At 42.3% G+C, this 12,869-nt stretch overlaps 2 protein-coding genes and 1 long non-coding RNA gene across 3 annotated transcripts; 1 reads left to right on the top strand and 2 right to left on the bottom strand.

The window, feature by feature from the left end:
• Positions 1-219: 219 nt before the first annotated feature.
• LOC108615131 (uncharacterized) lies at positions 220-833 on the bottom strand. Its single transcript, XR_001915924.2, has 3 exons — positions 685-833; positions 557-622; positions 220-464 (listed from the first exon to the last, which is right to left on the bottom strand). It is a non-coding gene; the product is annotated as an uncharacterized LOC108615131 (long non-coding RNA).
• Positions 834-5,501: 4,668 nt separating this feature from the next.
• LOC108615129 (uncharacterized) lies at positions 5,502-6,880 on the top strand. The gene has a single exon (XM_089470583.1). It carries the CDS (start codon positions 5,516-5,518, stop codon positions 6,521-6,523), a length of 1,008 nt encoding a protein of 335 aa, XP_089326709.1. The 5' UTR covers positions 5,502-5,515; the 3' UTR covers positions 6,524-6,880.
• Positions 6,881-7,767: 887 nt separating this feature from the next.
• Prosbeta5R1 (Proteasome beta5 subunit-related 1) lies at positions 7,768-9,013 on the bottom strand. The gene is made up of 2 exons (XM_018009338.2): positions 8,701-9,013; positions 7,768-8,624 (listed from the first exon to the last, which is right to left on the bottom strand). The coding sequence occupies exons 1-2, from the start codon at positions 8,848-8,850 to the stop codon at positions 7,830-7,832; spliced, it is 945 nt and encodes a 314-aa protein (XP_017864827.1). The 5' UTR covers positions 8,851-9,013; the 3' UTR covers positions 7,768-7,829.
• Between the last annotated feature and the right edge of the window lie 3,856 nt (positions 9,014-12,869).

Genomic DNA, 12,869 nt, shown 5'->3' with positions numbered 1-12,869 from the left:
AGACCACTAACCAAAGACATTGACACTCAACGGAGCGCCTTCAATTTCCTCTCTTGCTCACATACATACATACATACATACACATATAAAATACGAGGGTGCAAGTAGTGCTGGGAAAAGATCGATCTTTACGTAGATCGATATTTCGATATTATGTATGGGTCTCAGATCGATGTATCGATATTTTCATAAACATAACTCCCAAAATTAAAAAAAAAGTTTTCATATAAAAAACAAAAGATGAATTTCTTATTAAAATTAAAAAACGTTTCATATAAACTAAACTAAACTATGTAACAAAGATTATATTATTTAATAAGATCATTTACTTCGTCCAATCATTTTTGTTTATAAAGAGCAGCATATCTACTTGCTGCGGCTTGAGACAACTCCTTTTCTCATTTACTATGTGTCCAGCTTACGTGGTATCTCCTCCTCTCCATTTTCCTTATCCGCGTCGCAATCTACAAACAAATGCGTGTTTGTTACATTATTTTAAAACGCAAAAGCTGCAGACCACGTGTGTGGCTGACATAAGCAGTAAAATAATATTTACCTTCGCCATTGTCCTTGCTCTTTAAAAACTTATCCATTTCTCTACAACACTACCAACACCAAAATCCTAAATGAAAAGTGGGTTACGTTAGTATTTGAATTATATTGTTAAAATAATTTGCAAATTACCTGACAGTCTTATCCCACGCTTTTAATTCAAGTGATGGGGAATTAATGGTATAGTGATGGCGATATATCAAGTATCGAAGTTTTCTACATCGATATTTTCGATGGATATGAAACATCGATATATCGTTTGCTAGATCGATCTTTTTCCCAGCACTAGGTGCAAGTATTGCTGAGTAAACATTTTCACTGTCTTCCATTTCAATATTTGCAGTTTATATACATCAAATATAATTACATTATATTTGGCTTTTCATTCAACTCGAATCATTTTAGGCACATAATTAAATTTGTCTTTAAGGCAAGCCTCATATTAAATCCGAGCTGAAATTTAATTTGCATTCAGTTTTATTAAATTCACACCTTAAATGGTGCAATGCTTTAGTGAATGCATTGAAAATATTTTTCAAAAGATAAAATCATTTATTGAATATTTAATTTAGCACAAGGCTTATTATTCACGAGAATCAATGCAAGTCCTTTGTGTAGATTTTATATTGTGCAATTTCTCTAAATTACTAACATTAAATTAAACTCTTTGTGTGGTGGCCCTGGCGCTGCATTGCCATACTGCACTCATAGGCACATAGATATGCATGCGTGTGTGTATGTATGTGCATATTGCAAATACATACTCTTACATTCATTATAGCATTAGCATACAATATGTCAGTTATGTTAGTTATGTTTGGGCTGCCTGCTGATGTGAATTTGGTCGTGTTCGACATATAAACCTGTGTTCTAATACGAAAAATTTGCATAGTATGTGTGCGTGTGCATGTGTGTGTGTATGTGTGTTGAATAGCTAAAATATGGCCAGTTGGCTTGTTGGGGTCGATTTTTGCATAAATTAGTAACAGACAGAAATGTACTTTGGGACAGAGCAGGAGCAGGAGCAGGAGCAGGAGCAGGAGCTGGAACGATAGCAGGAGTTGGAACGGGTGCGGGAGGTGAGGGCATCGACAAATTAGGTTACGTCGTCAATGTTGTGGAAAATAAAATAAATAAACCAAAATGGGCAAGATACTAAGTACATACATATATATACATACGAATATACATACATAGATATATCCTTCTCTCTGCGTATGTCTACTAAACACATTTGCTTATTATAAAGGGATCTGACCCAAATTTCTAGAATAAACGACGACACATGCAAAAGTGCAATTTCATTTTGCAACAAACAAATTACTATTAATGCTATCATAAGGCTAAAAACAATGAGAGCAGCACAGATAACAAATTACTTGCTATGAATAATAATAAAGTGCAGCCCGAGTAACTAGCTGCCCATGGACACGCCCATCATCCACAAGCAGGGAGAGAGAGGGAGAGTTCGTAATGAATTTCAGATGACAATGACGACAACGATGACAATGTTCACAAGCCGATGAGCATAAGAGATGAGCGCAATGAGAGCCCAGCCAGCCAAACATAAGTAAATATATGTGCATGAATTTTTAAAGCCATTCGTTTCGACAATCGAAATCAACAAAGTTGCAATTAAATATTTGTAAGCGAATATACATTGTATATTGTTCTGCATGGAAATCCCTTGTAAATCTGCTCTTACAAATCTCCCCTTGTAAATGCTCTGCTGTAAATCTTCTATTCATTCAGCTGTATATTTCGTAGCGATTTTCTGTTGAAACTGCGCTACAGAACTTTGGCATTCGCTTCAAAAATTGCCTCGAACGTACTGAAACAATGAGCAAAATTTCATTACCGGACTATGGACGATTCATTGCGCCAGCGAAAGGCTCTGTGGGTCGTCGAGGGGGGCGCAGGGACAATTGCTACAATCTTGACGACAATTGAAATGGAAAAGAAAACGAATGAAATGTGGGCGAGCATTTGCTTGCCATTGCCTGGACTGGCATCCTCCTCCTCCTCCTCCTCCTGCTGCTTCTCCTGCTGCTTCTCCTGCTGCTTCTGCTCCTCCTCGTTGCCTCGTTCGCTGTCAACGGGCCTGTCAACTTGTCGTCCCGGCCAACATCGGCTGCCTCTCCTTCAGCTTGACGCTCCTCTGGTTATTTGCATTAAAAATATTATTCATTGCAATCACAAGGATTTGCACAAAAATGTGCTGCAACGAGCCCTTTTGGCCATATGCGAGGCTGGGCTGGGGATGGCTGGCGCCGCTTTGTCTCGAACGGATAATGAAATAGTTGTGACACAATTTGACAGTACCCAAAAAAGAAGAGAAGCGCAACTAAAGAGTTATTCCGGATGTGACAAACGACCAAATCCTGAATGATAAGTTGCAAAAGCAAGCGCCATAGCCCCATTTCGGCTTATTAAAATGGAAGAGCAGAGCAAGTGAGAGACAGACAGTTTTAATTCACATAACATTCATATATATTTATTTATTAATTTATTAGTTATTTTCATTATCATAAGACTCATATATATACATCCTTGGATATAGATAGACTCATATCGTTGCGTGTAGTCTATCATGGCATAAGTAATAGCTACTCAGGCCACTTAGGGGCAATTTTTGTGGCTATGCTGCAAACGTTGGCAGTCAGAGTATAATTAGACCAGCTGATAACAAACTTCCATTAAGTGTGCAGCAACAATAACATGGCAACTAATTGCCGTGAATTTCAACAGATATGCGACTAATATGCAGTTGCCGCCTTCAAAGTGTGGCAATAAATGGAAAATGCGCAGCGACAGCAACGCTTTGAAGTTGCCCCATGTTGCAACAGCAACAGCAACAGCAACAGCAACAGCCGAGGCAACGGCATGTGTGGAGTGTGTCTGAGGCCAGGAGCTGATAAATTGGAAGTGCATTTGACACCGTAGCTGTTGTAACTGCAGAAGATGTTGCTGTTGCTGTTGCTGCTGCTGCTGCCATTGCTGTTGCTTGTAATGTTGCTGCTGTTGCTGTTGCTGTTGCTGTTGCTAATGTGAACGTTGTTGCTGCTGTTGCTGTTGCTGTGGCTGTGGCTGTCAGAAAGGCGCGTGTCTTGGCCCGGCTGGCCCTGGCGCTGCATTTGCATTTGCATTTGTTGTCATCGTCTTCGTCTCGACTCTGGCGGCTCCGTAAATGAAAACGCCAAACGAGGCAGCGTCCACAGTTGCCATAGTCATTTCCCGCCGCCGACCGCTCGTTTCCCTCGCCAGCTGTTGCAGCAACTCATACGAGCGGAGCTGAACGTGTATTCCTTGACAGCGGCAACAGTGTCAGCAACAATAAGCCACAGCGCGTTGAACGGCTGTAAGATACTCTGTAAATGCAGATTTACTTTTGTTTAAAATAAATAAAAATGAACTGGCTTAACAAAAAAATAATAATAAAACTAAGAATAAATATCAATAAAAAATGTATTTATTAAAAAAATAAATATATAATAATAAAATATGAATAAAATAATTTAAATAAAATATAAATAGAAATAACTTTTTCATTCATATTCATAAAAATTCATATTTATTTTATATTTAATAAAAATAACTGTTTAACAAACTATTTAAATTGAAAAATAAACACAAAATAAGAAAAAATAAAATGAGAAAAATAAAATAAATTTATATCTTCTTTTTTAAATGTTTTTTTTTTTTTTTTTTTTTTAATTTATATAAATTAGAAAATTTTGATATTATAAAACAAAACTTTTTAACAAATAATACGAATTCAGAAACAAATAGCAATAATAAAAAAAAAATTATAGTAAGAAAAATATAAGCAAAAAATAATGATAAATAAAATCGAAAAACAATAATATTACAAAAATAAATAAAAATTTAAAAAATTTAATTTATTTGAGTTTTATTTATTATTTTACTCACATATTGTATATTCATATTTTTAGATCTCTCCCATTGCTGGGTATCATAGCCATTCCGTCGCATCTCTCTACTCTACGTTGGCACTGGTCTAAATGAAGATGCCGCCTTCCAGCTGCACATCATCCAAAGCCGGCAACTCCCAGCCCAGCTCAACAGTCACGCTTGCTTGTCAAACACTCGCGACACTGTCCTGCCCCTTTGCCAGTTCGCCGCGCAGGCTCCGTGGCATGCATCGGGTCTCTGTGCGCTTGGTGAAATGCATTTGCATATTTGTATCCTTATGCCTGCCAGTTAACCCGCACCGCCTGTCCCGCTGGCGCCGCCTCCATGCGCGCCCCCTCCGCGTCGCCTAACTACTTTTCCTGTCTCCCCCATTTACAGGCAAGCGGCGCGGCTTTTAACGACAAAGTGTGAAATTTCATTGAATTTGAGCTCGTTGACAAAAGTGGAATGGCAACAGCAACAGCAACAACAACAACCATTGCTGTGGTGCAGGTGTTGTTGCTGTTGCTTTTGAAAATTAATTTAAATTATAATTTTTGTTATCGTCGCATGCTTTTTAAGCGCATATTAGCCGAGGAGCAGTGGGAGCAAATGCGAACAGCGAAATGCTAGTGGGGTGATTGGAGTAGATTGGATGTGGAGAGGCCATGGAGCATGGGGAATATTTTTCTGTGGAAGCAGCTAATTTTGTGGAAAATGATAGCCGCAATTAATATGCCGTCAACATCGTTGTCCTTGTGCATTATAATTTTATGCAAATTTGTCGCATGCTGAAATTGGAGTAGACGAGTGGACGTAGCTGGCAGGAGGCGGCGGGCGGATGCAATTTTTGCTACTGTTTGGCATAAGTGGTGTCATGTGTAATTGACAATGAATGAGAACTGACACATGTTGTAAATTGGCAGCGGGGAATTGAGATGGAATGTTGAACAGAGCTCCAGCCAATTATTCACATGCGCAACGTGATAGTGTCCGGGCCAGTGGCGAATGTGTTCCATCAAGGCAGCAGCTCATCCTTAAATTTCATTTCATGTTTTCAACTCAATATGCTTTCGGTTCAACAGTCAACAGTACAAAAATGTCGAGCAAACACTTTAAGAAAACTTCTGTAGCCTATGAGGAGCAGCTGAATCAACTCATCTTACAGCTCAAGGCGCAGCAGCTGAGCAGCAAACCAAAGAAGCCGACGATCGATGAGCACTACAAGCGCTTGCACACCGACTACAATACTGTCACCGGACGGAAACTGGACGGAAAAAGGGACGGCAACAAATCCATACTAAAGTTCTCGCCATGTCGCCCCAGTCGACAGTGCGTAGAGGATCAGGAAAAGCACAGCGAGAAGGAGAACTCCAAAGCTGTGAACGAAAAGCTGAAAAACTTTAAGTTTGATTTTCCCGTGGCGAGTGAAATAAAAAAGTGCGAGATTATTTCAGTAAAACTAGACTTCACGAAGGGACGCAGTCGAGAGAAGGTTGAAGTGGAAGCTTTCAAAAAGGAGGAATCAAAGAAGCAAAATAAACATCCAGTGCCACAATATCAACTGGATCATATGTACTTCGTGCTGGACACCAATGTGCTCATGGATAGTCTACGGCTGCTGGATGACGTCTCCAAGCTAACGCTGCGCGACACTGCGGGCAGCATACTCTATATACCCTACATGGTCATCAAGGAACTGGACTCGCTCAAGTACAAGCAGATGACGAGCTATGCGGCCAGACGTGCCATAAATTACCTGAATGACAAGTTCGACGATCTCGAGCCCATCGAGGCACAGTCGGCGCTCGAGGACGCCGATCAGCTCATCGATGTAGACAGTGGAGACGACAGCATACTCAACTGTTGCCTGCAGCTGAAGGAGCAGCTCGACCACATGATTTTGCTGACCAATGACAATAATCTGCGACTCAAGGCTCTGGCCTCCTCCATACGCGTCTCGACATGCTACCAGCTGATCAGCCACAGGAGCAACTGGTGGAGCCAGCCCAGGGAGCGGCGCACGCACAGGCGCCACAAATACAGAGTTGGATTTTAGGTTTTAGTTAGTTCTCATTTCGTTTATTCAGTTTTGTGTTTATATTTGTCTTAAATTCATTTGTTTCAATTTTCGTGTGTTCTCTGTTAAAGCAACGCGAAAGGAAATTCGGCAAGTGTGTGTCCTTTAATTACAACGGCCATTGGGTGAGCAATATCAATGCATAAAACCATCTCAACTTTTGGCCGAAATGACTGCAAGAGCAGCAGCAGCAGCAGCAGCAGCAGGAGGAGGCGGAGTAGGGGCTTACACACACAACAGCAGGACGAACATATCCCACTGACAATATATCTACGACCAACTTTCGCTCGCTAACGAACTTTTTCTATAAATCAAAATAATAACTTCTAAGCTGTGTGTGTAGGGGGTTGATGAGGAGAGGGGAGCGATCGGGAGGTTGTTGGGGTTACATGGCTTTTCCACATGGCGCTCTACATCGAGTCTACGCATTGGGAACGTACACTTCCCGTTATTTTCTGCATTCTGGTGTCTTTTTGGGTTGTCATCAACAAATGTTGCAGCACGCAGAGATGAAAGCAGCGAGGCTTGGCCGGAAAGGCGCAACCACAAAAGATGGAAGCAGAGAGGAGAGCAGAGAGCAGAGGAGAGAAGAGCAGAACGACACTCACTTACGCAGAGCATGCGATAAATTTAATAAATTACAAACCAAATCCGCAAATTTGTTGAATTTCCAGAAATAAAAAGGCAGAAAGGACGCCAAATGACTGTGGGGCCAGGGGCGTGCCTGCTGCCTCCTGCCTGGTGACTAAGGCGCCAAATGGCAGTGGCGACATTTGCACGGCATTTGGGGAACATGTGAGACAGCAGCTGCTGCACGTGCGTGTGTGTGTGTGTGCGAGAGAGAGAGGTAGAGTTGGGCGTGATGAGAGGAATGTTTGCATTTTGCGGGCAAAAGTTTTACTGTAAATTGCTTTTAATCTAATGAACACCGCTAGAGCATCCGCTCGAGAGGCGTGAGCCGAGCCGAGCCCAGCCGAGCCACTACGACAAACGACCCCTGACGTTAGAGTCATTTTTCCTCGGCGGTTTCATTAGAAAATTACTTAAGCTGAAGGCGCACGTATTTACTTACTATGTGAGCGCCGGGCTGCCGTCGGTTTGAGGTCCGGCAAAGGGTTATCTATTTTGGCTAAATAGCCGAGCTGGAGCCAAGCTGCATCCAGGCTGAAGCTGAGCTGCAGCCAGGCTGAAGCTGAGCTGCAGCCTCAAGCCCAAGTAAATAATTATTTGGTTTTTCTCTCTCAATTTTCTTTCGATTGGAAAACAAATAATTTAACGCAAAGCCTTACACATTGACTGCCTTCTCCGTGGTGACGGCCGCCATTTGGGCCCGCACATCCTGGCGAAGCTTCTGCAGAATCCACTCGCGGCTCGTGCAGGGCATATTGGGATTGTTCTCATAGTTCATCGGCTGGTTCTCAAAGACGTCGTGCAGCTCGTGGCAGTCCGTATTGGAGACGTTGCGCCAGCCCATGTCGGTGATGTGATAGAGCCGCACAATGCCGCCCGAGTAGGCGTCCTTCCTGGTGGCGTGATAGATGGCGCGACGTGCCAGGTCGTAGGCCTCCTCATTGCTCAGATCCCAACGATAGCCGGTGTCTAGCACGCCCAGGGCGTACGGCGAGCCGCTGCCCACGGAAAAGACACTGCCGTGCGATCGCATGCCCTCCGAGTCCACGTAGATGAGCTTGCTGCCCTCGTCGTCGCAGCCGGCCAGGATCATGCCCATGACCAGGCCCATGCCCTTGTACTCCGCACAGATGTTGCACATCATGCGCGCCGCCGCGTCCACCGAGATGCGGCGCTTGTAGCGCAGCTCGTGCAGCCGGCACTCGCGGGCCAGCACGCGGTCCCAGTACACGCAGTCCGCAGCGCCGCCGGCCAGGGTGCCAAGCATATAATTATTCAGCTCCACGATCTTCTTCATGGTCTGCGAGCCAATGTACTCGCCGGAAGTGGCCCGCGAGTCGGCGCACAGCACCACGCCCCCCTGATACTTGAAGCCCAACGTCGTCGTGCCATGATCGAACTCCATGCGCACCTTGCAGTGCTCCAGAATTTTTGGCAGATTAACAGCTGGCTGAGGGCGAGATGAGGGACGGTCAATGGTTAATTAATAATTTACTGTAGCTCATAATAAGGGTTCACTTCAATACATTTTCAAAGGGCGGGGCCATTAATGAATAGGGATTGGTAAAGTTGCTGGTGGCTATTTGAATCTGCTGCAGATCCCAGTTCTTTTGCACCTCATCGAACTTGTTCATGAAGGGCAGCTTGTTCACGCCCGATATCGCCTCTAAGGCCATGTCTAATGTGGAAGAGCGAACAGCTAATTTCGAGAAATTTTAAAAGAGCCAAATACTAAATCTGAAACGAGTTTAGAATAATACATATTGATGTTTAAATCATAGTAAATAGCTTAGACATTGCTCAATTATAATATAACAAGAGAAATCTGAAAATGAGTTAAGTAAAATATAGAAAATGACAAAAAATTGCAATTCGGAAAAATTCAGAAAATAAATATTGATGTTTAAATTATAGTGAATAAGTTTCCCATTAAAATTAAATCAGCTTTTAAGAAAAGTATGAAAAATTGTAAAAGAGTCAAACTATAAATTATTAAAAAATAAATATTACTATTAAGTATATGCCGCAATTGGTTATAGCGACTTTTCCCAATTAGAAAATTGAAAAATCGTAATGTAAATACTAAAAACCAATTTTGTGAAATTTTCACAGCAGCCCAATTTGCAATCTGAGCAAATAAATTTTAATTTTAAAGTCATGTTGAAATAGGAAACAGCAATTTCCCAATTGGAAGACGTTATGCTAATAGAAGTAAACAGCCAATTTTGCAAAATTGCAAAAATAGAGAAATTCTCAATAAAAGTAGAAGTTAAAATCATGGTGAAGAGAGTCGTTTCCCAATTAGAATAACGCAGGCTAATAAGAAAATTCATTTCGCTTATAAATTTACTTGTTTATTGAATTTAAGCAAGCACTACATTCATGCTCTGGTGTGCATCTGTGCAATTTTCAGTGGAAGCAGCAGCTAATTTGCCGTCTTAGCCCAAATCTCGCACTTCACTTGGCGTCATCTTGGCCTTGGCTCAGAGTCGCTCTTATTAAAACAGGTTGGGCTAAGCTCCAATTAATTGCCAAGTCGCTAGAAGGAAAGGCTGAAAATAAGAATGAGAATAAAGCAGGAGGCGGAGGAGGAGGAGCAACATTGAAGCTGCTGCCCTCTAATAAACTGGCAGCGGAAATTTTTAACAAGTTGCCGTTTGCCAGTTCCCGCCTGGCCAGAGCTGTAATTAACGCACACACACACACACGCACATACATTCGCTAAAGAGATGGAGCTGGATCCCTTGCTTGTAACTTGCGACTTTAATGCAGCTCTGAGCTAAACTAGTCGGGATTTTGCATATCAGATTGCCACTGCTTGCTGCCAGCTGCCAGCTTCCAGCTTCCAGCTTCCAGTTCTCCTTGTGATTTAATAATCAGCCAAAGTGCCAACTAGCAACAACTGCTGCGACTCCTGCTACTGCTACTGCTAGTACGACTCCTGCTGTTGCTGCAGCTCCTGTTCCAGCCAAATGAATGGCTTGGCACTGTTGCATGGCCATTAAGAGGGCAAACGAACTGCGAACTGGAGGCGCGTGCAAAATGAAATGTGGCCAACGTGCAACACACGCAGCCCCCAGAGAGCAGACGACACGCTCTCATACGCAGTCATTGTGGACATTGGTGGACACAGGTTGCAGCTGCCAATTTGCATAAATTTAGATCAGTGACAATTGACGTCCGCATACAGAGCAGCAATATGTTGTCTCCCTCTTTCTGCCCCTGCCCTTGTCCTTGTCTCTGTCCCTCTCACTTTCTCTTACGGTCCTCTCACTAAATGCCACCAAACATTTGCAATTGTCGTTTAATTAGAAACCAAATCGTTTGCTCTGCTTTTCAGGTAATTTGAATGCTACTCTCCCTATCTCCCATCTCCCTCTGCCTCTCTCGCTCTTTTATACTCTACACAGGTGTTGTTACCACCGGCTGTCCAATTAAAATGTCATGTTTCTTCACGATGGCGCCAAACGTCTCTGACGGCAGCACATGATTCAGCTCCCGGTGGGCGTTGTGTGGTCATTGAAGCTGTCTCTGCTGCGCAGCACCTGGCTTAATTAGAGGTAATCGTGTCTATGACCTAGAGTCTAGCATTTGCAATTAGTGAGCGCTTCTGCATATGATAAGTACTTCGTTTGGATACACCAAATCTTTCCCTCTTAAGTAGCTTTGTCAACCTGTCTTTCAATCAGGGCCAACAACAAGCCATCGCCAAGTGCCATAAACACCTTCTAGTAGATCGGTAACAACACCGATAATGGGTTCGCAACGATACTATCAATGATTGCAATGTATAGTAAATTTAACAGCTCTCAGCAGTGTTACCAGTTTAGCCTATTTCAGGCTAGATGTAGCCTCTTCAAAAGTGGTCCAGCTTATAAATTTAGCGTATTTGTCATTTTATTTAGCACAGATCTTCTAAAAATGCATTAGAGGAATACAGTTTATGCGAATCTTAAAACTTCGTTTACTTGAGATCATCGTTGTCAGGACTTCCCATAAGGTATTGCTTTTTATTAAAGAAAAAAACTACATAATTTTATACATTTTTCTTTAAAAATATCTCATAAAATCGCATGCTTTGCAAATAAATAAATTATTATGAATTATTTCTAATTAGGAAGATAAAATCATACCTATTCATGTGAGACAAATATAAGCAATGAAAATTTATCAGTTTTATATTAACCAAAAAGATGTTTGATATTTAAGCTCCACTAGTTTATATGCACATATATTATTATTTTTGTTTTTTTTTTTTTTTTAATTACTATATATATAAAATTTATATGTTTACTACTTATTTAAATCTGCAATCCTTATTTAACATGCAAGCGTTGCTTCAAGTTTCAGATCTGATTGGATTACCATATCTTAGGAGGGCATTTATATATTAAGACGAAATGTCTTCAAGCGTGTGTTACTACTCATGTTGTAGCTGCAGATGTTCATCTGGTTGCATTCACACGAAGCCTTGCAGGGTATTAGACGCACTTGGGGCAAAAGTGTGGGCTGTAAATGTTATTTATTTTAATTTCATTTTATTTAACTTTGCTTTCAGTTGGCTTTATTTACACGGCTGCTTAAAATTATTGTTTCAAAATCTGACAAATCCTTTGTTTTACTGCTTATTGGCAGTAAAAGTTTCGTGGCACAACTTTTAAGCTTGCCTAAGGCGGCGGCAGAGCAAGAGATTTGGCTGCCAGAGCGTGTTTGGGACAGCTTCCATCATACACAGAAGTTTTGACTTGATGCTGCTGCCGGCTCCACACCCCGCCCCCGCCCCAGTTACCGAGCCTGCATAGCTGGGCTCCACAGGCACTATCAACGAGACAGCCACATCCAATTTACAGTTCATCATCCGAGCAGTGCGCAGCATGCCTCGCGCAGGCCTTGTCGAACCGGCAGCTCCGTACGTAAATTTTGACAGTGCGGCTAATTGAGCCGCAAACAGTTTTGACATTTGCGACCGCGCGCGCCGCATTTAATTTATTTTAATTTGAAACGGTCACGCGGTGCGCGTTAGCCCGGCCTAATCCTCCGCTCTAGCCGGCCGCCCGGCCCACTGGCAGCCAGTTCAAAGTTGAGGCTGCAACTGAAATCGAAATGGAAACTTTTGCCAACTTGCTTATTAGGTCAACTTGGGCTGACAGCTCGTGACGTGGACGGGCGCTGCACGGAAAAGACAGATGAGCCAACATAGACGGAGACAGATACACAGAGAGTGAGAGAGAGAGAGAGAGAGAGAGAGAGAGAGAGTGAGGGAAAGCTAACCAAGAAGGGAATCAGAGAGCCAAAGCAAAACTATTTTTACAGCCGACTCGCTAACAAAGTATCCAATTTTTACGACGATGCATTAAATTAAAAAGTTTTCGAATGCTTCGCTATGTCCCCCCGCCCTGGCATCAATAATGCCCTAACCAAAATAAAAAGTCGAGAATACAGCGGATCTCTGCTTGACTTTGGCCTATGCCAGGCATTTCATTTTAGTCCATCATTTCAGCACTTTAGCTGTAGAGCATCCAGATGGCAAACTGTGCTCCGATTGCGGTCTTTCCGGCAACAACTTTGGTTGCTTTTAACGACTTTGCATTGGTTGCTCTTCTTCTTTTTCGTTTTCTGCTCTTTTTTTGCCATTGCGAAAAGGCCGCACGTTGGCCAGGCCCGAGTTGAAGTCTCGTTTTGCTTTTATGGCTGA

This window comes from Drosophila arizonae, chromosome 5 (genome assembly GCF_054131065.1).
Source record: "Drosophila arizonae isolate 15081-1271.41 chromosome 5, UAZ_ARI_1.0, whole genome shotgun sequence".
NCBI lineage: Eukaryota > Metazoa > Arthropoda > Insecta > Diptera > Drosophilidae > Drosophila > Drosophila arizonae.
Note: the sequence above shows the minus strand (reverse complement) of the source record. Positions and strands in the feature narration are given on the sequence as shown.